Raw genomic sequence first — 26,026 nt, forward strand, 5'->3', positions numbered from 1 at the left:
GTGGTAGGAATAGTTTTATATAATTAAATGGCTTAATTTATAGATATTTATTATTTAAATTACCATATTATTATTACATAATACAAAATGGAAGAACTACATTCCAAAATATCAACTGTTCATCTAATTAATTGTGTAGGCGTGTCATTAAAGCGACTCTCATACCCAGTTTTAAACAACGCATAAAGGAATAAATACAACTATTAATGCTTGTGTCAGTTACGATGAAACAGATTAAAAATAATATATTTAAATTTGTTTAATAAAAGAAGTAACTGAGTATATTTATTGCTTTCTTTCTATTATTCACTGACCATATTTTCCTGAAAAAAGAAACGAAGAATAGGGAGGAGTTAAACTCTTTCACAAAGCACCAAATACAGAAAAGCTGACATGTAGCTGGAAGAGTGAAAAAGGTGAGTGAAAGAGGAGAAAGAAAGGTGACAGAGGCTTCACATTTGTTTATGAAAGCAAGAATTTCCGTATCAACGTAAGAAAGAGAATTTCTACAATAATCCAAAATCACACTCATTAATTCTGTTTATAAACGAAAGTAGTCTCAGCCTTCATTCTTCACTCTTCACTGAGACACAGTGATCAATCAACTTTTCCTGCTCAATTCCCTATTTCTGCAGATCTACTGGGTATCCTCTTCTCTCTATCCTTTTTTATATGCAATTTACTGTTCAATTCAGTCTCTTTTTTTCTTTTTTTGCCCCTTTCATACGTAATGATTTTGTCGATTTTTTATTTATTTTCAAAATGGGTTTTGACATATGCATGCATGCTTTATTTTCTGTTGATCTGGACATTCATCGTGACTTAAAGATCTGATATCACTGATAAAAAAGCTGATGAAAAAATCTTTTTTTTTTTAGTTTTTCTATTAATCGAATATGTGGTGTTTTCAATTGTCAATCATGTTTTTCAAAGCAAAATAAAGTTTTATCGCTTAGAGTGAAGGATACTATAGTTCTATTATATATAGATCAAAATCATATTTCAAAAATAATAAAATTTAGATAAAACTACCTGATTACTTTTGTTTTTTATGTTTTTTTTTACTTGTCTATTTTTAAAGAGAAATTCTCATTTTTCAACATAGAGACGTATTTTCTTTTTTATAAATGATATGATTTTTTATGTTTAAATAATAAAATTAAGTAAAAGAGACTCTAAGATCGTAAATCAGGATTGGCGCAATTTGACTCGATTTCCGAAGAAGGATTTTCTACTGTCGGAAAGATATATACATTTAATGTTTTGATTTTTAGAAGAAACTAATAAAATGTCGGAATGAAAAAAAGGTAGTTATTGAATCATATGATCTTATATAGGTATACATGTCGTTTGAACAGTTAATCCATGAACTATCTTATTTCTTTTTAAATTAAGTTTTATTTTATTTTGCCCAGTTTCAGATTCTAAAAGTTAACTTAACAGAGTATTTACTAAAGAGTTAAATATGTTTTTGGTTTTTTAATTTTTAATAAAAATAAGAATTAGTTTATCTTTAAAATTTTAGACTAATTTAATTTTTAGTTTTAAAATGAGGTGAATTTAGTTAATCAAATTTTGTTAAATTTATTTGTGATTCAAAACTTATTTCTGAATTAACATGGAACAAAAAATATATAAAATATTATAAACAATTCAAATAATATTATGAAATATGTTTAAAACGTTAAATAAATTTAACAAAATTAAATTTATATATTTTTTTTAAGGTTGAGGAAGTAAACTTAGTTCAAGTTTCAAATACAGACTAATTTCAAATTTTCACTCAATTTAAGAAATTAAAAATATATTTAACATTTTTTAAAAGCTCAGTCCCAAAACCCCCGCATAAAGTTGGTCGAGACAAGGTTAGGTGGGACTAACTCCATAAACTAAATTAATTCATTTTTAATATATTTTTAATTATTTTTTTTACTTTTTTTACAATCTCTATCCAATAATTTTCACATAATATTATACGAATACTTTTTTTCTTCTTCATTCCAAACATCTTTTTATAATGTTGAATCCTCAAGAAAAATTATAATTTAAGAATTTTTTTTTTTTACTTAAGATCGTGTGTGGGCACATAGCTTTGGGATTAACCTATGCGTTATTAGGAAATATATTATTACTTGTCGCAAGAACATATTCTCCTTCATATAAACGTAGTTGGATATTTCTATCCATATACTGTGTCAGCTTCAATTATTATAAAAGTTAATGAAAGATCTCTAGAAGATTATATATATACCAAATTTAAGACATTTATTATTATACTAAGATCTCGAACTGGTGTTAAGAAGATTAAAAATACTTTCAACTAGGCGTCGTAGTTTATAGGCTTTCGTTCATCTAAAAATATATATATTCATAGTTTACATACAACAGTTTGTTGAAATGTGTTGGGATATCATTTATCAGGTGGGAACAGATTAAAATTCTCTGTCCCTGTTTCTTAAGAGTTTTTTAATTAGAGATATATCTCCTGGTAATTCAATCTATTAATAGTACTACGTATGAAATAGTTCTTATATTTACAGGAATTTAAAATATATTCAATCCATTTTCAGATTTTTTTTCCATAGTGCCACTTATAGCATAATCATCAAATGAGTTAAGAATTTTAATAGTATTTTCTTTGGATTGATGCAGGTGCAGTGACTTTCGGAAGTTAACTTGGGAACAATGAATCCTGAAGGTGAAATCATTCCTCTATCGAACATTTCGTTTGTGAAAACTCTTTAATAATTTGATGTTCTTTTTGTTGAAGGTGGCGGATCAGTTGGAGAAGCTAACGAAAACAACCAAAATGAGGAAGGGCTCCTTGAAGAAGGGTTTGGTGAGGCAGAAGTGAATGTCCCTGAACAAGGTGAAAACAACAATGGTGTTTCTGTTCATGAAACCCTTAATGCTGTAGCACTGAATTCTAACATCTCCTCTTCAAGCTTCCATGTTGGAAGCAGCTCGAACACCGCGAACATTCCAAGAAAAAGAAACTTGTGTAGTTCTGGACAATTTTACGAGGGTGAAAGTTCAAACATGGGTCAACAGCAGACAGGAGAGGCTAAAAGGCTTGCTACTGAGTCTGGGGTTGGAGCTAACAACATTAATGTGAGCCAACACAATACAGGAACACCCATTCCACCACCCAATACTGGTGCTAACAGAAACGAGAATACTGATACTGGGAGAAGAGCTTCTTATGCTGCACATCCTCAGCAACGCTTACGTTCTGTTCAGCCTATATCTTTTCTGGGTAGTTCATTCGTGCCCAGTGCTACCACCACTGTGAGCGGCGTAACCGTGAGGACTACCCCTCTCACCCGCTGTCCACACCCAAGAGTTGATATTATAATTCCGTTTTATGAACATGGTAGCACTTCAACTTGGGCTCCCCCACAGGGCACACCAGGAATGAACCATTATGCTGCAGGAAGCAGTTCTGGCACTCAGAACAATCAAACTTCTCAGCAAACACCACCATCTGCACTCCCACCCAATATTATTTCTCCTGAGTTGAGAACAAGACTTCCATCTGAGGTACGCTCAATGCTTTTACCTTCTTAGCTAGCCCTAACCCTAACGTGCATTTCCCAAGGTAACGATATATTAAACAAACAAAAATTTCATATATACCATATGGAAAACGAAGGTCAGGTCTTTCCCTAGAGGTTTATACATACAAACATGCAGTTAACTTAATTTATTTATCACTCTATATTAAACAATAAGTGTCAATGGTTATCTAGTTTATTATTGTTAATATTCTTTGAGATGATTTAGTCATAAATTCTCAGTGCACATTATACTGCACACTTATGAAGGCTTATTTCTCAACTTCTAGATTCTCCAACAGCTAGTCTTATATTTCTTTATTTTTTTTCTATACCATCCATGACAACAGAATTACACGATCGAGTTTCCTTAATTCAGTCAAGAAAATTTCTCGTATAATTAAAATCAACAAATTTTGATGCATTAAAGTCGTATATATATGTTGACTGATTATTACACATTTTGAACATACTTTTAAATTGAAAACATTATCACTCTTTCACTTTGGCGGTTGATGCAGATTCCTTTTTTGTTTGTTTACCGTATTAATTTATTTGGTAACTAATTTAGCTTTTACTGGTAATTTTAATATATATATATATATATATATATATATATATATATATATATATATATATATATATATATATATATATATATATATATATATATAAAATTTATTTTTATTTTTTTTATACAGGTTCGATCTATCTTGGATTCTCTAAGCAATGGTGGTGGTCTAATCTTTGAGGTATATTTTCGCACTAATGTATCTGCGTGCTCTACAATTTTGTAATGTATTTTGACAAATATATGATGGAACAAGTTTAACCTTAAGTATATCGTATTTTAGAACATCTTATAACGATTAACCGAGCCACCTTTCAAAACCATTTTGACTTATGGATCCTATAAACATAACTTTCATAAAGATAAATAAATATTGTAGACTTGCTTTTTCATTTTTACACCATAATTTCTATCATTTTTCTTTTTATTCTCACGATATATTTATCTCATCTTTCACATTCTGTTTCTACCGATTTTTTTTTCTTTATTTTCTCTTTTTACTCCTCAAATGTGCATTATTATAGTATCCTGATGAGATCATTAATTAATATTCAATGTGTTCAGGGTTCATAATGTTATTCGGTTTGCTTTTAAATTTGTCACTTTTAATAATTGTAATTAAACAAAACATGTCTTCTGTCTATATCCTGTGAGACTTGATATTCCTTTACCATTCGTGTTACAGAGGTATGAAATGGAGTCACTAATATTATATACACGCCTTCATTTTCTGATCTATTTTTTTAATATCTTTTCTAATTTATCTCATTATCTTCCTTTTCATAACATATATATCTCTTTATTTTTTTCGTTTCTTCTTCCTATTTATATAGTGTACCCTTTCTACATCTAATAGTAGTAGATAGTAGTGCTTGCCATTCCATGAAGTTTCCACCCCTGCTATTTTTCCTGCTTCTTCAATTACCTCAGTTTCGTACACCCATCCTTAATTTTTATATTTTTAATTTATACATGTAGTTATTCAAATATTACTTTCTAAAGCCTTTGCTAAAATCTCATACGGCCTATGAAATTGGTCTGTGTTCTTAAATCCTTTGAATTCTCCTTCTTTAGCACCAAATAAACAAAGGGGAATCACTATTGTTCCACAATTCCTTTAAAATCTTCCAAAACTTTTCATAATTTTCGAAGTTGATCATAACTTTTCACTGTGAGTCTCTGAAACTCTTGTTCCTTCCAGGTTGGTTTTTTTCATTCATGTTTTGGAAATAAATTTTGAATAGCATTTTTTAAAGAGTAATGGTAAGGTGATACACTTCTACATTCATTTGACATACTGAACAAGATAAAATGGTTATGAAGAAGTGAACTTTTATATTTTATAAAAAAAAGAATAAAAAGTAATAAAGGTAAATGAATGTAAAATTTTTATGTATATAAAAGTATTATTATTGTTTTTTAAATTCTAGTTTGAGAGGAAGCAATGCATTTACACTTATTTTTTCTAGTGAGGAGTAGATTTCATTGTAGTTTAGAATAAAATACTTGGCATGATTATTGCTCTAAAAATTATTATTTGAAGCAGATAGAGAACCCTGAACCATCTACGGGACTAAGTCTCCAAACGATCATGCAACACATGGAGCGTGAGACTTGGGTGGATGTTGATGGAGATGGCCCAGTAGAGCATCCACAAAGATGCACCATATGTTTGGTGAGTTATGATACATTTCGATTCATTGTTATTTGGAGAGGTTAACTCCACACATGAAACTCTTTGATGATACTTGAGAAGATAAATATTTCCGCATCTCATTTCTAACATTCTTTGTTGGGAAAAGCTCGAAGGAAGTGTTTAAAAATTGGGAGTAGTTAAAAGATTTAGAAAAAGAGAAAGACTTATTGTAATATTGAGTGTTTCTAATTTTGTTTGACTTGATTACATATGATCCAATTATCCCTATTTATACTAGTGGAACATATTTAACCAATGGTTAAGATTTTATCATTGTCAAATTAACCTAAGGAATATAATTCATTCTTAAAGTTTCTAAAATATTTCTATGGTTCTAAACATTATACGGAGTTTTCTAGAAACACATTATAGAGAAACACTCTTTAAATATATTTATATTTCGTTCTATAATCTTTTTAGATAGGATTTTTCTAGAATTATATTTGAACCTTTTTCTAATATTTAACTTGGATTGTTTCCTTAATTCTCTCTCTTTTTTTTTTTGGAAATTGTGATTGTCTTCATGTTCACATCTTTTACCTTCTTTTTACATTATTGTTTCCATCTATAGGAAGACTTTGACAACGGATCAGAAATCGGGAAGATGCAGTTATGTGATCACAAGTTTCACTTTGATTGCATCAAACAGTGGCTCATGCAGAAGAACATTTGCCCTGTGTGCAGAAGAGTTGCATTGGAAAGGCATCTGAACAGCCCAAATGTAGAATATGGTTATTTCTTTCTTTAATGGTGTGTTCGGAACATATGGAATAAATAAGAATGGAAGAGAAGAAAGTTGAAATGGTCGAAAGAAGAGACGGTTTTTTGGAAGAATAGAATTATGAATTGATAGAATAAAGTGGATTCTATGCAAGAAAATTTCACCAAAGTTTGATGGTGGAAAATGAACAAACTTTTTTATTCGGTTATATATGAAACACTTCATTATCAATGTTTAAATTTCACTTATTGATAAATTTGATATATATGTGGTAGTTACTTTTTTATCTCACTTTTTTCACTAATCTAGTTTCACTCATCTATGTTTTTATATAAAAGTTCCTTCGAGCTATGTTAATAGCTCAAATATATATTTATAATAGAATACTTAAGGTATTGTAATCCATTTATAACTATGTACATATAATATTTTTGAATTGCATTAGGTTTAGAGTGTTCTCAACATAACCAATAAAAGGCATAACATTATAGACCCTTCAAAAATTTACCTACAATCTCAGTTGACGTGTCAAGGTAGTGTTACAGCTTACAAAGATTGAGATAAAAACAACTTACTTCTGCATTCCATCCCCTTATAGTAAAAAAATGGGAGTTGTCAATGTATTTATATTTGTACTATATGCAGTTATTTTGCTTCAATTTTATACACTTTTACTTTTCCTTAGAGTGATATGACATAGCTAAACTCTTGTTAGCTTCGCACTCCTTGGTTTGGTACTTTGTTTTTACTGCATCTTGCTTTTCTAGGTTTCCCATGACATTCTTGCTCTATTTCATGATCTCTCTTGTATACTAGCCTCTGAATATATGATCTCTTTTCGCTCAACTTCTTGAGATTCTTGTGCTGTTCAGTTCCCTCCATAGTAATTCATACCATACCATAGTAATTCATGATACCTGCATACAGACATACGCCTAATGAAGCTGATAGTTACTACTCCATATCAGACTAGCACTAGTCCTAGATTTATAATCTTTTCCGAATTAGTTCTCATTTGCTGCACAACAGTACTGCGTTCAGAACAGTTATTTAGCTTTAGCAATCACAGTACTAGCTTAACATACATAAATTCACTAACACAAAACAGACTTATTATGTCACCCAATATATTTCTGACCAATAAATATCAGACATGAAAAATGCACGATAGTATTATTTTAAATAATTTATCAAAATTTATGTCTAATGAAGAGGAGTTAAACGTAAATGGCTTAAATTAGTCCAAATTTGTCCAAATTTTCACGTACTTTCCTAGATCCTTCCACCACCACGAGTCTAAATGAAAGTTCTTTTTATCATTTAAGGCTCTCCATAACCCATATTTTGAAAATAAGATATAGCACCATATCGTTCCTTCTTTCTTAACCTCAATTTCTAGTTGCCTAGAAAAACAATATTGAATCTTCTCAAGTCTTTTATTCTTAAACTCCCTCTTCTTTGGACTTATATACGGTTTATCACTTTATCGCTACAATATTTCTATCCTCGTAATCTCATCCCATAAAAATTTTCTCTCTATTCTAATTATTTCTCTGTTATTTATAAATTAAACTTACATACTAAAAACTTATTATGATAGTAAAAATTTGATTTGCGATAGTAGGTGTTGGTTTAATTAATAAACAACGCCATAAATCTCTTTTTATCAATGCGATTATCTACCTATGGTGAAACATATAAAATGATTAAAAGATAAATTTCTAAGGTTATTTAAATTTCGTATTATGGTATAAAAATTTTAAAAGATAATTTATGTAACATCCCAAAAATACAGTATAAAACCATACCATAAAATATTCACAGTTAACAATATTACAGTTCAGTTCTGAAAGAGAATAAATACGTTTATGACCGAACGACCTTACAACAATACTTAATAATTTAAACTTTACAAAATCTACAGTCTAGACCAAACGATTTCCAAAACGATGCTTATACCGAACGGTTATACAAAATGAAAGTCTCTAATTATCGAACGGTCTTAAAGTTCAGCCTTAACCTCCACTTCTTCCAAGGCTTCTTCCAGTAAGCACTCTTCCCCTTCTGCTCACATTCACTGGATGATCATTGCAACAGGAATAACAACCGAACGAACAATACAGACACGATAGCAAATAGGGTAAGCTTATGTAATTTAATAAATTCAGTAAAACATATATTTCATATAAAACTGATATACATCAATAAGTCAATCATGCAATCATCCAATCATACATTTCCAACCAAAATTATACGTCAATGCATGTAATAACCGACCACTTTACTCTGACTGTCCGGACTGTATGAATTCTATATAACTACGACGTTTTTGCACCCGGGTGATGTAATAGTTGGGATGCCCTCAACAGCTGCCACCTGAGGTTAGTCTGTTCTGTCCAAGTTCACCTTATGGACTAGAGTCTCCTGTCATTCTCACACATGACTTACTTCTCTCTACTTGAGAATGAGTAATCACAGAATATCAGGATAAACGCCAGCTAAGCATAACCACAATCATACTCTACCATTCAATAACTAATCATGAGATATTCCTCCCTGGAATACTCTTTCATTACCATACTATTTCCTTCATATCACATTTTAAATGCCATCATATTTATTCATCAATACAATCGAACTGAACCAATAGAAACAAATCCCATCTTAAACCAAAATTGAACAATAACATCCACCCCAGAGACAAAACCGAACGATTTGAATACTTTTTAGACTAACACAACCGAACACTTAGTGTAAGACTGAGCGGTCTTCCACTTATATATAGAACAGGACCGAACGGTCCATTGTAGATAAGACTCATCATAAGCCGAACACTCGTGATAATATTTGGACGTTTACTGGTTACTCAACAGTTACTACAGAACAGTATTTTAAAAGATAGAACTCCTAAGAATGTACCGAATACTAAAGAATACATATAATTTAGACTTAACAGAAATCATAATAACTTTTGATGGAACCTGAGAACTTAAACCGAACCCTACAAGCTTTAACTGAATACTATTGACTTGGACCGAACACTCTTAGTTCAAATATAGTACAAAATGAAGTATAATAACAATACCGAACGCTTGGTTCAAGACCAACCACTACTAAGACTGAGCGCTTGGTTCAAGACCGAACACTACTGAACTTATATCAAAATGAAGGAATATATATATATATATATATATATATATATATATATATATATATATATATATATATATATAATTACACAACACTTATTTTCAATAAAGGATAAAGATAACATCTACAACTTTAAGTATTATAGAATACATTAACTAAACTTATTAGGGAGCATAAAGAGGAAACTATACTTAGACCGAACGCTTATTTACAAGTATACTAAGAGAAAATCGATCGGTCATTAACTGAAATTCTCCACAGAAGAAGAATCCAGTCCAGACCGAATATCCAAGGATAAACCGAACGGTCAATAATGACTCTCGGTAACAACACAAAATTACACAGCATACTGCAGACTTAAAATCAAAACCCTATATCAATCCAGTTTCTCATCATTTAACTCATACACTCATACAGTCAAACATGCAGTAACAACAATACTTCATTTTCATCCAATGATCAGCAAACATGCAACCATTTAAAACAAAAATCATAATCAAGTTATATAAGCTTCCCTTACCTCGAAACCCAAAAACCTGCTATGCTACTACAGTATTGTTTACACTATCCAAACCTTTATAACCTCCTATAACTTCTGATCAGCGGATAGAAACCCCAAAACGAAAACAAAGACAAAAACTAGATTCAGATAAGAGTTTGATGAATACATGCAAACTGAACAGTACTTGCATGTCACAGAATAATACATAAATCCTAAAAGGACGAAGGGATTCAACTTACTAGCTCCAAACAACAACTTGATCAGCTTAAAAGAGAGAGTTTAACACCAACAATATTCAGGTGCTGCCTGAATGATGGTCGGAGAAAAAGAAAGGTAAGAATTGATAGAGAGAAGATGAAGATTGTAGAGAGAATGAGGAGAAAAACTCAGAAAGTTTTGAAGAGAGATAAGATGCATGCAGAAGTGGCTCAAACTTTTAAAAAAATTTCTTATATATTACCCACAACAGACCGATCGACCACTCAGCCATGTACACCTGTCTTTCACTTTCTGAAATTTTAAATCTTTTCTCCTACATCTGCTTCCACTAACTTGGGGTTTTTAAGGATTCTGACAATTTATTATGTTATGTTGTATACCTATAATTAATATATATATATATATATATATATATATATATATATATATTAATTTTATAGGTATACCAATGGTACACTAACTCTACAAAACTCTTAAACGCCTTATGACAAAATAATCTCGCTAGTTAGAACAAGCTTTTATACAAGTAAAAAATGATTTATACTCATTTTTCGTTTTTTAACTAAATATCTTATCCTAGTCTACCAAAGTCTATGGACTCAATCTCTTTCCAAGCTATATCTAACAATGCTCTCAAGATACAAAGATCTTTTAGCATTGTTTTCGAAACAAAAATGATGACATAATTAATTAAAATAGAAAAGAAACTCTTGTAAATCAATTTACCATTTCAGTTATCAAAAGAATTTGATCGAACAGTTGACTAAGAAAGGAGAAAAATACAGGTAAGAAATAAAATAGAAACAGCTTTTAACCTATAGAACAAATCTATCGTTTGAAATTTAAAATACAGAAAAATGAACGAATTCAACGGAGAACAAGGAAAAAAGTTTGCACCTTCTTCCTGTAAAGAAATATATATATATATATATATATATATATATATATATATATATATATATATATATATATATATATATATTTTAAAAAACACAGTTTTAATTGAAAAAAAAACAGCAATAAAGAAACTATTAAATGCTTGTAGGAAGTTAAATTAAACATATTAAAAATAATATATTTAAATTTATTTTACAGAAGAAATAAATGAATAAATTAATGCTTTCTTTCTTTTCCTGATTGACTGAATTTTGATGACGAAGAAAAATTACAAAAAGTTTCTCAAACCACCACCAAAGACTGAAACGTTGACAGGTAGCATAGTGAGGGGAAATTGTGAGGGTAAAAGAAGAAGCAGAAAGGTGACACGGGGATGGCTCTTGGAACATTTTTTCAATTATGCTCCATGTCAGCAGCACACTTCAAATGCGTTTCTGAAACAAACGCGTCCATTTCTATATAAGTGAAATCAACGTAAAAGAGAATTCCTATGATAATCGAAACTCTACGTTTGTAAGACAAACCTGATCGCTTGTGTTTTATAAATGAAGTAGTCTCAGCCTTCACTGTTCAGTGTTCAAATCTGTAACAGTTTAGACACAGAGTGAGAGAAATTGCGTGACAGACCAAGTGAACAAAGCTGTCAACTTTTTCGCTGCTCAGTGCCTTTGTTTCAGCAGATCCAGTGGGTATATCCTCTTCATCTTTTCTCTTTTGTTTTTTTAGAAATGGGTTTATGATTTGTGCTGGATCTATTTGTATCAGACCAATTTTGCATGTTTTATTTTCGTTGATCTGAACATTCTTTGTGTCTTAAAAGATCCGATTTTACGGACAGAAAAGAGATCTGATTTTTAATTCTCTGTAAATTGATTTGCCCTTCGCCGTTTGGTATTTCAGGTTGATGGTTGTGAAAAATGTTTTTTTAAAGCAAAATTAAAATTTATGGCTGAGTAAAGGGTGCTCTGATTCTTATAGATCAAAACTGTATTTCAAAAATAAAATTAAGATCATACCACTCTTATTACTTTTGTATTTTAATTTTACCTTTTATTTTACTAAATCAGTTTTTTTTCTTTAAGATAAGATATTTTTCTATTAATGGTATACTTTTTAAAATTATAAAATTCAGAGTGAGTCTATGATTTTAAGTTAAGAATTTAGACAATTTGGGTTGGTTTCCAAATTTTGTGTGGTCGGAGAGAGAAGGAATCTTTAATCTCAATTCTCAATTTTATATTTCAGCTTTTACAAAATTAATAAAAATGTCAGAAGAAAAAAATTTGGTCAGTGAATTAAACTACAATTAAACGAGATTGGAATAGAAAAAAGTTGGTATGTTATAAATGAGATTTGGATTATTACTATAGTACAAATGAGTGACCTCTTTTGTGTCCTTAACATCGTATGTGGTTTATAAGAAATATATGTTATTTACGTGAGAACCTTTTTTTTTTCTTGCGAGCAAAAAAGAACTATATTTCATATAAACTTTTAGTTGGGAATTTCTATATCCATAACCTGTGACAGCTTCAATTATTGTATCACTAAATGAATGATTTATAAATAGATGTCAATATATATATATATATATATATATATATATATATATATATATATATATATATATATATATATATATATAAATAGATGTCAATATATATTTTATAAATATATATGGCAGTTTAGGCATAATTGTTATTATACTAATGACATTCACTTGAAACATAATGGGAAAACTTGACTTTGGTATAAGATGATTGATAGTATGTTCTTTGGGAATTGATCAGGTTTACAGTGAGCCAGTTTACTTTGAGTATACGACCTTGAGAAGTGAATTTAGCGATGAACCCTCATGTTGAAGGTGGGTCAGCTGGACAAGCTAATGCAAGCAATCAAAATTATTGTAGGCATCACCTTTCTAGTGAAACACAGGAGACGCTGCTTCCCTTATTTCCCCTCTTTGCTACTGAGGAAGGGTTTCCTGAGCCAGAAGTGAATCTTCCTCAACAAGGTGGCAACAACATTGGTGCCACAACTGATGTTCCACTTGAGGAAACCCCTAATGTTGTAGCACCGGAATCAAACATTTTCTCTTCAAGGCCCCTTGCTGGAAATCCTCTGGAAAATGTAGACTTGTGTCTGAACATTGGTTTCAGCCGTCAGGCTGCAGCAATATCTTCTGCTGTGATTCCAAGTTCAAATCTTGCACGTAGCGTGCATGGAAGCAACTCAAACTCCGTGAGCATTCCAAGAAAAAGAGGTTCTGGAGAATTTCATCGGGGTGAAAGTTCAAACATGGGTGAAGGGACAGGAGAGGTCAAAAGACTTGCTACTGAGTCTCAGGTGAGAGCTAACAACAATGTGAACCCGTCACCACCATCACTTTCTTTGGTGCAACAAGAGTATCAATTCCTCCGTGGCCCCCATGTTAATCCAAACAATGAAGGGACACCTTTTCCTTCACCCAATACCCCTGACGGGATGACTAATACTGATGATGAAAGAAGAGGTTATCATGCTCCGATACCAAGTCACGCGAGTTTGCCTTTCAACGGAGCCTCATCACATTCCCAACTGTTTCCTCTGCAACCCTCACATTCCGTTCGGCCTCTATCCCTTCTCAGTAGTTCATTCATGTCCAGTTCTATCCCCAACCTTAACAACCCAACTGTGCCGAATGCTCCTCACTTAATATCCTCTCCGTGTCCTCACGCTAGAATCGATAATATGATTCCATTTTTTGAACATAGAAATGACATGTTTGGTCCTCTAGTTACATCCACTTATCGACCAAACGGGTCTTACGTTGATAGTGATCGAGAGACTACTAGAAGGGCTCTCCTTTATGGTCTCCGTCAGTTCGAAGCCCCGGAATCGGAACCACTGCAATTACTACCTGGAATTATGGGCAATGGTGACAGAGTTAGTAATGCTGGAGCCAATACGTACCACCCTCTGAGTGATTATAGCGCTACAGCTTGGTTTCTTCCACAGGGCTCACGAGGAACGAACCATTCTGCTCCAGCAAGTAGTTCTGGCACTCAGAATCATCATAGGCCAATACCACAATTTCCTTCTCTTGAATCACTAAGGGAGCTTCCATCTGAGGTATGCTCAATTCCTTTTACCTTCACATAATTAAGTAATACAAATATTATTATTATTGTTATTATATCCATATATGAATGTGGGATCAATATAAATTTTGGTGATAAAATACATGTAAATTTGGTGGCTTTATAGTTGTAATTAAAAAAAAAAAAGAGTTACAACTGTTGATCCTCATCTATACTTGGCTCTGTCAATGTATTTATTTACATCCATATATACCACAAACATGCATGGGTCAGACACTTCTACAAAAAATTTATGACTTTTCTTATCATTGTGCTGACAAAAAAACTTTTCTTATCATTGTATATTGCTATTATTATATCTTTAGTTCATTATTTTTCTCTTTTAACGTGTTGAATACTAGGAATGGATATGTCTATCCCTGTTATATATTATTGTTGAAGTTCTTTCTGAATATTGCTAGATAATTTAGTTAAATAATCAGTGGAAAATGGTTCTTGAAGTGGCATATGTGTCTAAGAATGATAAATTTTCTTATAAGTTCTTTGAATTTGTTGTGGACATTGTGTATGAGTTATGTGACGGAACGTAAAGAAACATATTTTAATAGTAGATATTCATGCAATGGTTTGTAGCAATGTGGATACTATCGAAAACAATGCATACTAGTTCGACTATTATGACCAGATGAGAATCTACGAACGCTTGTTGAAAAATTTGTAAATAGGAAAGATAAGAACATTAATCTCCATTAACTAGTGTCATTTCTTTTATTTCCTTCAGTCCAAAACAATTCTTGCACTATTAAAGTGAACAAAACTTTGATACACATTAAAGCGGTATACTTTTGAAGTATGCTTTAAGTTGAAAATTTTATCACTCTTTGTTTCGCGGTTTGATGCATAAATTGTTGTTTGTTTACCTTTCGTTGATAACTAATTTAGCTTTCACATAGTGAACTGTTTGGAATTTTATTTTTCATACAGTTTCGATCTCTCCTTCATTCTCTTAGAGATGGTCGCGGTGGTAGATTTTCATATTCTTACACTCAAATTCTATATAGACGATGATGCCTTATAATGATTTAACCTAGCAAATTTCAATCATTTATTTTCTGAAAATAACTTTTGAAAAGTTCCTACAACTTATGTTTAGTCTGAAAGGAAGCAATGCATTTTGAGTTCTATCTAAAAAGTATTATTTGACGCAGATTGAGCACCCTGGAGTATTTGGGACGTCGCAAGCATTCACGGGACTAAGTCTGGAAACGATAATGCAGTTCATGGAGCGTGAAATTTTCTTGGTTGATGAAGATGTCTCAGAAGAAACTAAAGAAAGATGCCCCGTCTGTCTGGTCAGCTACTATTTCATTCATTCTTATCTTCTTCATTCATCATGTTTTCATAACTCTTATGTATTAATTTTTGTTTTACAACATGTTTTTCCATCTATAGGAAGAATTTTGCAGGGGAGAGGATATTGGGAAGCTGAATTCGTGTGTTCACAAGTTTCACTTTGATTGCATTAAAGAGTGGCTCATGCAGAGGAATCTTTGCCCCGTCTGCAGAAGAACCGCGCTGGAAAGGCCTAATGACCCAAGTCTACTATATATACTTAATAATTGAAAAGCGAGAATTACATATTATCAGCTTTTACTACTTTTTTTATAATAAATAATCATCACTATAGTAAGTATAGTTACATGGACACCTAAATAGTATTTATCATATTCCAGACATATATAATGTTTTACAACTGAACAAATACTTTCCAAATTTTATATATTTGGTATATAGGATATATATATATATATATATATATATATATATATATATATATATATATATATATATATATATATATATATATATAATTTTAATTACCTATTTAATAGTTTTGATTTCAAATTTCGTTCTCTATCCCATATATTACTTAGGTAATCTTAACCCGCAAGCCCCACTATTTGAAAAAGGAAGCTTCAATATTAATCATATTTAGACTTATAAATTGTCTTAACCACCCTCCTTTGTCGAAAAGAAAAATTAGAGATTCTAAATATTTTACCCTAAAATCTCTACATTTTCTTAAAATCTAGTGGAAAAATGACACTTTATAAGGTACAAAAATGATATATTATAACGAAGTTACCGGAGACAGAGTTCTGGACGATATAATAGGGCGGAATGTATTATGACGTAGAAGTTTTTGTACGTTATAATATGTGATCTACTATTACGTATATATTTTTGTACGTTATACTATGTCATATATTATTACATATATATTTTTGTACGTTATAATATGTGATCAACATATAATAATGTACATTGTTTAGTACGTCATAATATATGTTTTTTTTAAAAAAAATTGAAAATTACATTTGACCTCCAATGAAATTATAATAATATTCTTCTATTATCATCTCATCCAATCAATTTATAATCAATATAACTTCAAAATAACAAATTCAATGGAACTAACAAAATAGAATTCATTTCAAACATTAAATTGTCTAATAATATTTAATACATCATTTATACATGAAACTATATATTAAATCCAAATATTACATTAATGTACATACACTATTGAATTGTAGCAAAGTTTCTACTAACACTTAAAAAAGAAGAACATCGGTTTCTTCTCTTACATTAGGTGTGATTATTTGCATCTTCTTCCTAGAAAGAGATGTAACACAAAGTTTCTACTAACACTTAAAATAAAAGAATCTCGATTTTTTCTATTAATAGATTTGCCCTGACCAATTCGGTATTTAGGGCTTTTGTTTGTCAAAAATTATTTTTTGAAGCAAAATAGTGCAAAGGGTACTCTAATTCTTATAGATCAAAATTGTATTTCTAAAATTTGAGAAATTGCATAACAGAAGCATACAACCAATATAATCTTTCTACTGCGCAACAACACTAACAAACCTAGCCTAAGAAAATACTTGCCAAAAATTTCAAGATTTGTGTAAATACTTTTGTTATATCTACGATTTGAATTAACACATTGGAGATATCTATTAAGTAAAGGGCAAAACCGGTAAACCACATAAAGTTTTAAACGTAATATTAAAACTTTATACTACGCTTTTGGTAAGAGAGAGAAACACACGCACAACCTTCTGAGAGTTAGAGAGAAGGCAGAGAAAGCCACCCTCAGAGCTAGGGTTTCGTACCCCACACTGGCCGGAGAAGCACACAGCAGACCGGAGCAAATGGAGCACACACAAAGAGAAGAACAGAAACACTCACAAGGTACTGAATCTCAACAATTTTTCATTAACAAATTTTGAAATGATTTACAGTATTTATAAGCATGAAATAAACTGTTTTTCTGTTTTGTTTACATTCTAACACTCCTCCTAAACAAAACATTGAAAGAAACCCTGATTAAACGAAAAACCCCTCTTTTCCACCGATTGAATCGGTGAAAACTCCATCTTCTTTGATTTTTAGCAATTTCAACCGACTAAAATCGGTAAAAACACCTCCTTTCGAGCACACACATTTTTCACCGATTAAAACCGGAGAAAACTCCTCCTAGATCGATCTTCCTCTCTCAGATGAAAACCCTAAGTTTTCAACTCCTTTCTGTTGTGATCTTCGATGATCTCAGCTTGCACCATCCCGATCTGCTTTCTGAGTTTCAGAAAGCGTTCACCTTTAAGGGCTTTGGTGAGTATATCTGCTAGTTGATCTTCGGATCTGCAGTGTACAACCTCCAGTTTCCCGCTGCTGACCTATTCCCTGATATAGTGGAATCTGGTCTCGATATGTTTGCTCCTACCGTGAGATGTAGGATGGTTAGCAAGATCTATGGCTGACTTGTTGTCAACCAGTAGTCTTACCTTCTTCTCAGATAGTTCAATCTTCAGTCCTTCTAACAAGAATCTCAGCCAAGTTGCTTGACAAGTAGCTTCACAGGAAGCTATGTATTCTGCCTCACAAGATGACAAGGCAACCACTGGTTCCTTTCTAGAACTCCAGGAAATAGGATATCCTTCCATAAAGAAAATATACCCTGCCGTGCTCCTTTTGTCTGTCTTATCTCCACACCAATCTGCATCTGAGTAAGAAGTAATTTGTACTTCTTCTCCAGTCTCTCCTCTTCTCAGCAGAATTCCATACGAGTGTGTACCCTTTAAGTACCTCAGTATCCGTTTGACAGCATTCAAATGTGATACTCTAGGGCACTCCATGTATCTGCTTATCACTCCAACACTATAGCTCAAATCAGGCCTGGTGTTGTAGAGATATCTAAGACATCCAACCATTTTCATGTATGTTGTTGGATCAACAGCTTCCTCTTTTGGCTATTTCTCAAGCCTTAATCCTACTTCTGCAGGAGTGCTAGCAGCATTACAATCACTCATCTCATACTTCTTTAGTAGATCTAGGACATACCTGGACTGATGCATAACTATTCCACTCTCAATCTTGGTAAACTCAATTCCAAGAAAATAACTGAGTCTTCCAAGGTCACTCATTTCAAACTCCCTTTGCATTTCAACTTTGAAGACTGAAATCAATTCTTCACAACTTCCAGTAACTAACAGTTCATCCACATATAGACACACAATCAACTTCTCTGTTCTGCCTTTATGCTGACAACACTGTACATATACCCTGTGTTCTGAAACACATTTTTCAAAGCCAATACTGCCCATGAACCCATCAATCCTCCGGTTCCAGGCCCTTGGAGCCTGCTTAAGCCCATAGAGAGCTTTCCTCAGCCTATACACCTTGTCCAGCTGCTTCTTGACTTCAAAACCCTGTGGTTGCACAACATATACCTCCTCCTCCAGTCTTCCATTTAGGAAGGCTGACTTCACATCAAGCTGGTGTAAAGACCAGCAAAATTTAGTGGCCAGAGACACCACTAATCTGATAGTTTCAACCCTTGCCACAGGAGCAAATACCTTACCATAATCAACTCCAGCTTTCTGTAGGAATATCTTGTTACCAATGAGGAGCATTGGTATCTTGAAGCTACTGTGAAATTTTAATGATGATAAAAGCTGAAGAATTGAAGACTCTAAATGCATCTTTGTTAAACGCATTTTGTAGAAACAAATGTATAGGATAAAATGTAATGTTGTAAAAACTCTTAGAAGTTTTCGTATTTAGTGAGTCATTGCACAAATAATCGATTATCAAGAGGAATAATGGATTATCACGAGCCAGTTTAGAAAAGAGTTGCTTGCGCAAATAATCGATTATTACACAGAATAATCGATTATCACTGTTTCATTTAATTCTGTCCAAAGTCTCTAGAATAATCGATTATTGCTCAGGATAATCGATTATCACTTTTTTGAAAACGCCATAACGGATACAAATAATCGATTATCACTTATGATAATCGATTATCAGTGGCAGGTTGGAGATGTCTTTTCAGTTTTTGACCCTGCACGAAACTAGGCTTATAAATAGAGGTCTTCACAGCTCTTAGAAAAGAACTTTTCAATTGAGAGTATTAGAGCTTTGTGCCTAAGGGAAGTTCTCTGTGAGTGAAAAGGATCTATGCCATTTTGAGAATACAGTTTGTCTGAGGAAGTTCTCAAAGTGATAGAGTGCTCTTGTCTGGTCTTGTGAATAGGAGAAGCTCGCGCTTTGTGTGTCAAAGGTCGGAGCAGTTCTCTTCAAGTTGACAGAGTTGTTTCCGGTTCGTGCGTCGAAGGAAGCTCTTCCGGTTCGTTTGTCGAAGGAAGGTGTTTTCTATTCTTTGCTCATTTCATTTATCTTGTAATTTGTACAACTATATTTTTAGTGAAAAAAGGTTAATCACTATTTATAGTGATTAACGACTGGACGTAGAATCTTTTGATTCGAACCAGGATAAAAATTTTGTGTTGATTTTCTTGATCCATAAACTCTTAGCACATCAACTATTCGATAAAAGTTCGCTAAGAAAATCAATTTTTGAAACCGACTATTTTAACTTGTGTTGTGATCGTTACACGCTTTCCGCTATCTATATTTTATTTCGCTGCGCGACTCTATAACGGTACCGATTATTCCGACATCTCTTAGCAACCAGCCGTGCCTTGTACCTCACAACAATGCCTGTGGGTTTTTTTTGACTTGTAAACCCACTTTAATGCTATGGGTTTCTTTCCAAAGGGTAATTCAACCAGCTCCCAGGTCTGATTCTTCTCTATGGAATCAATCTCCTCCTCCATGGCTTTATGCCATCTCTCATCTTTAACAGCTTCTTCAAATTCTATTGGTTCAGCCTCTGCAATTAGAGCATAATGAACACACTGTCCATCTGCTGTTAGAGTAGCTTCATAGGACAACTCATAGTCCCTCAAATGTACTGGCAGCTGTGGGGTTCTGGATGATCTTCTCTTTCTGCCATTCCCACTATTCTCTTCTGTTTCAACTACAGCAGTGATCTCCTCCAGAGAAATGGTTGGTGATTCCTGCTTAGTTGCTTTCCACTGCCAAATCTCACTCTCATCAACAACTACATCCCTGCTGATACATGTTGTCCCTGATGCAGGGTCATACAGCTTGTATCCTCCAGTAGGATTATAGCCTACAAGAATTAGTGGTACACCTTTGTCATCCAGCTTTCTCCTCAGTTGATTTGGTATGCTTGTAGCATATGGATCCAAAAATTTTCAGATGTTTGACATCTGGTTTCACCCCTGTCCATGCCTCTTCAGGTGTCAAACCAACAAGTCTCTTTGTTGGAGACAAATTCAGAATATAAGTGGCTGTCACCACAGCGTCTCCCCAAAGAAAATTAGGTAACCCTTTGCTCTTTAACATACACCTCACCATGTTCAACAGAGTTCTATTCTTCCTCTCTGCTGCACCATTATGTTGTGGTGTATATGGAGGGGTAACCTCATGCACAATCCCTTCATTTTCACAAAATATTTTGAATTCAGTGGAGATATATTCTCCACCTCCATCTGTCCTCAAGACCTTGATCTTCTGCCCACACTACTTCTCAACCAGCCTTTTAAATATTTGAAATACCTGCAACACTTCTCCTTTCCTTTTGATTAAGTACACCCAACATTTTCTGGTGTAGTCATCAATAAATAACAGAAAATATCTACTACCTCCTGGTGTCTCAACTTGTATAGGCCCACAAACATCAGAATAAACCACTCCTAGTCTTTCTACAGATCTCTGGGGTAGATTTTTCTGAAAATTGCCCCTTGTTTGCTTGCACTGCACACACTCCCTGCAAACTATGTCTGGAATTTCAACATTAGGCAACTCATTCACCATTCTTTTCTGTCCTAGCAGAGACAAATCTTTGAAATTTAAATGCCCAAACCGTAAGTGCCACAGCCATTCCTCCTTACTCTCTGATGCAGTGAAACACTGGTGTTTTACTGCACTCATCACTACTCTGAATGTCCGATTGTGTGACAGCTGAGCCTGCATAATCATTTTCCTCTGTTGGTTGAAACTACTGAGGTTGTTATCCTCCATTTTCATCACATAGCCCTTCTACAATAGCTGCCCCAAGCTTAGCAGATTTGATTTCAAGCCTGGTACATACAATACCTCTTCAATTGTAACTTCTTTTCCTCCTGCATCCCTTATAACAACTCTGCCTGTACCCTCTGCCACCAAACTCCTGTCATCAGCAAATCGAATTTTTCCTTGTGCAGCATCTTGAATTCTCACAAACCAGTCTTTTCTCCCTGTCATGTGGGTAGAGCACCCAGTATCTAGGTACCACACATCTTTCTCTAATGAATTTTCTTCAGTTTTAGCCATCAACATTACTGGTTCTGAATCAGATTCCTCCTCTTGAGCCAAATTAGCCCTCTTCTTTGGTTTGTTCTTAGCACCTTCACCACTGCAGCAATCCTTGGCATAATGGCCAAGTTTCTGACAGTTATAGCACTTAACCTTCTTTTTGTCGAACTTTTATTCACCATTCTTCTGATTCTTCATCTTGCTTGATTCACCGGACTCTTCTCCTTGCTGGTCCTGTGAATCTTTGCCCTTCTTACCACCTTTTCCTCCTTTCTTGAACACCTTCTTGCCTTTCCACTGAGATCTGGCCTGCAGGGCCTGCTCCTGGCATTGTCTGCGTTCATTAATACGAAATTCATGAGCCTCTAATGAGTTCAACAGTTCCTCTATCTCCATGGTTTCCTTCCTTCGAGTTTCCTCTATTGCAACCACAACATTATCAAATCTGGATGATAAAGTTCTCAGGATCTTGTCAACAATGTACTCATCAGATATCCCATCTTTACAAACCCTCATCTTATTCACTAATTCTTGTACCTTATCAAAGTACTCAGCCACGGTTTCACTCTCATCCATGACTAGAATTTCAAATTGCCTTCTCAGTGCCTGCAATTTCACCTTTATGTTTCTGTCTCCATCACCATAAGTCTTCACTAAGATGTCCCATACCTCCTTAGCAGTAGCAGCCTTGGAGATCTTGTTGAAGATCTTTGGGCTGACACACTGGTATAGCAGAAATCTTGTCTTGCTATCCAGTTTCACTTGTCACTTGTAATTCTTCTTCTCTTCTTCAGTAGCACTGTCACTCAACTTAGGCAAACCATCTTCTATCACCTGTGAAACATCCTGGAAGCCAAAAATGGCTTGCATTTTGATGTGCCAGTCTTCAAACTGCTTCCCATCAAACACTGGTAGTGGCCCCTGTATTCCTCCAAATCCTGCCATCCTTTCTTGCTGAGTTCTTGTAATTTCTTTGATTTTTAACCACACAAAGAAACCTTCTTTCTTCTCCTCTAGATACACACAACTCCAGATGACTCACTAGGAAAACAACAACACGAACCTATGTTGTGATACCATATTAAGTAAAGGGCAAAACCGGTAAACCACATAAAGTTTTAAACATAATATTAAAACTTTATACTACGCTTTTGGTAAGAGAGAGAAACACACACAGCCTTCTAAGAGTTAGAGAGAAGGCAGAGAAAGCCACCCTCAGAGCTAGGGTTTCGTATCCCACACTGGCCGAAGAAGCACACAGCAGACCAGAGCAAATGGACTACGGCACAGAGAGAAGAACAGAAACACTCATAAGGTACTGAATCTCAACAACTTTTCATTAACAAATTCTGAAATGATTTACAGTATTTATAAGCATGAAATAAACTGTTTTTCTGTTTTGTTTACATTCTAACAATATCAAGCAAATATTGTTTGAAATTTCTTTGGCGGGTACCTTGCTTCTTTGATGTTTCTTGCGTGTTAGTCTCATCTTTATTTTGAGTCGAAGCTTCTTCCTTCATTTCTTGATTCTTTTCTGAATTTGGCTTCACCGAACTTTTAACCTTCTCAGCTATTTTTATACGAGGCTCTCCCTTTATCCAATATTGATTTATCAAGCTTGCCGCACTGAAGACGACACCTACCCCCATTATTGTAGGTAATAATATTCTCTGATGTGGAGACGTAATGGGTTTCCTTACCTGAACAACAAAAGGTTTAATATTGATTAAAAATTAATTAAAAATGACGTTGATATTTTAGTAGACGCTCTTCTTGGCAGAATTCATCTTAACCATACTGAGTTTGGCAACGTACTTTGCAACACTTTTGGCACATACTGTTTTAGCGCATGATGATGAAATATATAACAATGAATGATTTACTTACTATATTCAAGAATAGATTAGTCCGTAACAAGTAATTAACGTGTCTTAACCTTTGTTTTTTCTATTAACAGATTTTCGCTAACCGATTCGGTATTTAGAGTTTTTGTTTGTCAAAAATTATTTTTTGAAGCAAAATAGTGCAAAGGGTACTCTAATTCTTATAGATCAAAACTGTATTTCCAAAAAAAGTTAGCATCTAAGTTATCTTATTAATTTTTGCTTTTAATTTATGCTTTTATTTTACTCATCTAATTTTTATTATCTTTTCACCTTCTTTGAAAAATAATCTTACAGAATAAATGAGATATAATCTTAGAATGAAATAATTTTAACATCTAACTTTTATTTATAAATTTTAAATTTTTATTTATTTAAAACATTTCTTAAAATAACTACAATCTTAAATAAAAATATCAAACAAAACAATTAAGTGAGAATAATTATATATGAAATTTCAAAAAATAAAATAGATAGCGCTTGTTTTTGTTATAGATAGTACTTTTTAAGCACTATCTATGCGGCTTCTAAAAAAAAGCGTCATCCATTGTCAACCACCAATAGATAGCGTTTGTTTAAAAATGCGCTATCTATTAGTGGCTGACAATAGATAACACTTATTTAAAAAAGTGCTATCTATTAGTATAAATTTTTTTTAAAAAGAATAATTAATTTTAGAATAAAATATTTCATAAAATATATATTATTTTTTAAAAAGAAAATATAAAATATTGATTCTATTATTTACAAACTCATATTATCTATTGGTTCTATTATATACAAAAAAATATAAAATATTGAAAAAAAAATTACAGGTTTCAGAAAAAATATTCATTAGTATGAATAAAAACTATTAGTACAATAATATTTCAAAATATAATCGTTGAGTCCTCCAATACGTGTCATGACATGACATTGCTTTATAAAACAATATATAAAATCACAACATATATATCCTATATGTACTGTTAGAATATTTACCCTATTTATCATTATTATATTGTGTCTAAGATTACCTTATTTATCATGATTATATTGTGTCTAAAGTTACCTTATTTATTATGATTACATTGGATCTAGAGTTACCTTATTTATCATGATTATATTGTGTCTAGAGTTACCTTATTTATCATGATTATATTCTGTCTAATAAGGTTACCCTAATAATTATCATGTACTCTTATATCAATTTATTTTTAGGTTTAATACCCTATTTTGTCCCAAGTTTCGCTCGAAAATGTCAAATTAGTCCATCCTTTAAAAAGTGCGTCAATTATGTTCTCACTTAATAAAATTTGCATCAATGAAATCTCTCTCCTTAAATCTATACAAACGGCGTTAACTATTTTTCTCTTTCTTCTACTTTTCTTATATTTTTTTGTGCAATGCAGGTTTTTGTCAGTTTTTTTTTTCTCTTCTACTTTTCTTCTACTTTAAATACTCTCTTCTACTTTTTTTGCATACTCTTGTAATTATTTTGTATCAAAAATTAATGTGAGTGACTAAGTTTGACTAACAAATACTAAGATCTGAATTGCAAATAATCATTCTTGCATTGCTTTTTCTTCTTTTACGAATCCATGGGACCACACAAATATATATTAAATGAAATAATATTTAGGAGACGTTTGAGTTAAGTTAATTTAATGCTATTAAATGTTTTGAAAGAAAAAATAATTTTTTTAAATAAATATAAGTTGAAGTTAGAATTCATCATTTAATTTCATACTTAAAAAATTGAATTTACATTACTAGATGTATTTAATGAAGACTTAAATAATTAAAATTAATTTTATTTATAATCATTAATATTACTTTTTTTTTATGACTTTATTATTAAGTAATATTTCACCAACTTATTTTATGTGTAATTAAAAGTTGTTTTTATAAATATAATAAAAAACCATTCTAATAAAATAGTATAATTTTTTCTCTTAAATATTTTTCTTCTTCTAATACATTAAATATAGGGTTAAATATGTTTTTAGTTCCTAAACTATTAGCCGTTTCTGATTAAAT

At 32.5% G+C, this 26,026-nt stretch overlaps 4 protein-coding genes across 4 annotated transcripts; 2 read left to right on the forward strand and 2 right to left on the reverse strand.

The window, feature by feature from the left end:
• Positions 1 to 564: 564 nt before the first annotated feature.
• On the forward strand, positions 565 to 6,741 carry LOC108338842 (E3 ubiquitin-protein ligase MBR2). The gene is made up of 6 exons (XM_017575889.2): positions 565 to 644; positions 2,653 to 2,698; positions 2,771 to 3,540; positions 4,256 to 4,306; positions 5,672 to 5,800; positions 6,393 to 6,741. The coding sequence occupies exons 2-6, from the start codon at positions 2,686 to 2,688 to the stop codon at positions 6,567 to 6,569; spliced, it is 1,140 nt and encodes a 379-aa protein (XP_017431378.1). The 5' UTR covers positions 565 to 644; positions 2,653 to 2,685; the 3' UTR covers positions 6,570 to 6,741.
• A 6,740-nt stretch (positions 6,742 to 13,481) lies between these two features.
• LOC108340825 (uncharacterized) lies at positions 13,482 to 16,103 on the forward strand. The gene is made up of 3 exons (XM_017578421.1): positions 13,482 to 14,421; positions 15,599 to 15,742; positions 15,843 to 16,103. Exons 1-3 carry the CDS (start codon positions 13,609 to 13,611, stop codon positions 16,011 to 16,013), a joined length of 1,128 nt encoding a protein of 375 aa, XP_017433910.1. The 5' UTR covers positions 13,482 to 13,608; the 3' UTR covers positions 16,014 to 16,103.
• A 1,862-nt stretch (positions 16,104 to 17,965) lies between these two features.
• LOC128197341 (secreted RxLR effector protein 161-like) lies at positions 17,966 to 18,667 on the reverse strand. Its single transcript, XM_052878773.1, has 2 exons — positions 18,242 to 18,667; positions 17,966 to 18,133 (listed from the first exon to the last, which is right to left on the reverse strand). The coding sequence occupies exons 1-2, from the start codon at positions 18,665 to 18,667 to the stop codon at positions 17,966 to 17,968; spliced, it is 594 nt and encodes a 197-aa protein (XP_052734733.1).
• Positions 18,668 to 21,866: 3,199 nt separating this feature from the next.
• LOC108328873 (uncharacterized) lies at positions 21,867 to 23,066 on the reverse strand. The gene is made up of 3 exons (XM_017562758.1): positions 22,956 to 23,066; positions 22,301 to 22,844; positions 21,867 to 22,213 (listed from the first exon to the last, which is right to left on the reverse strand). Exons 1-3 carry the CDS (start codon positions 23,064 to 23,066, stop codon positions 21,867 to 21,869), a joined length of 1,002 nt encoding a protein of 333 aa, XP_017418247.1.
• Positions 23,067 to 26,026: the final 2,960 nt, after the last annotated feature.

This window comes from Vigna angularis, chromosome 1 (assembly GCF_016808095.1).
Source record: "Vigna angularis cultivar LongXiaoDou No.4 chromosome 1, ASM1680809v1, whole genome shotgun sequence".
Lineage (NCBI taxonomy): Eukaryota > Viridiplantae > Streptophyta > Magnoliopsida > Fabales > Fabaceae > Vigna > Vigna angularis.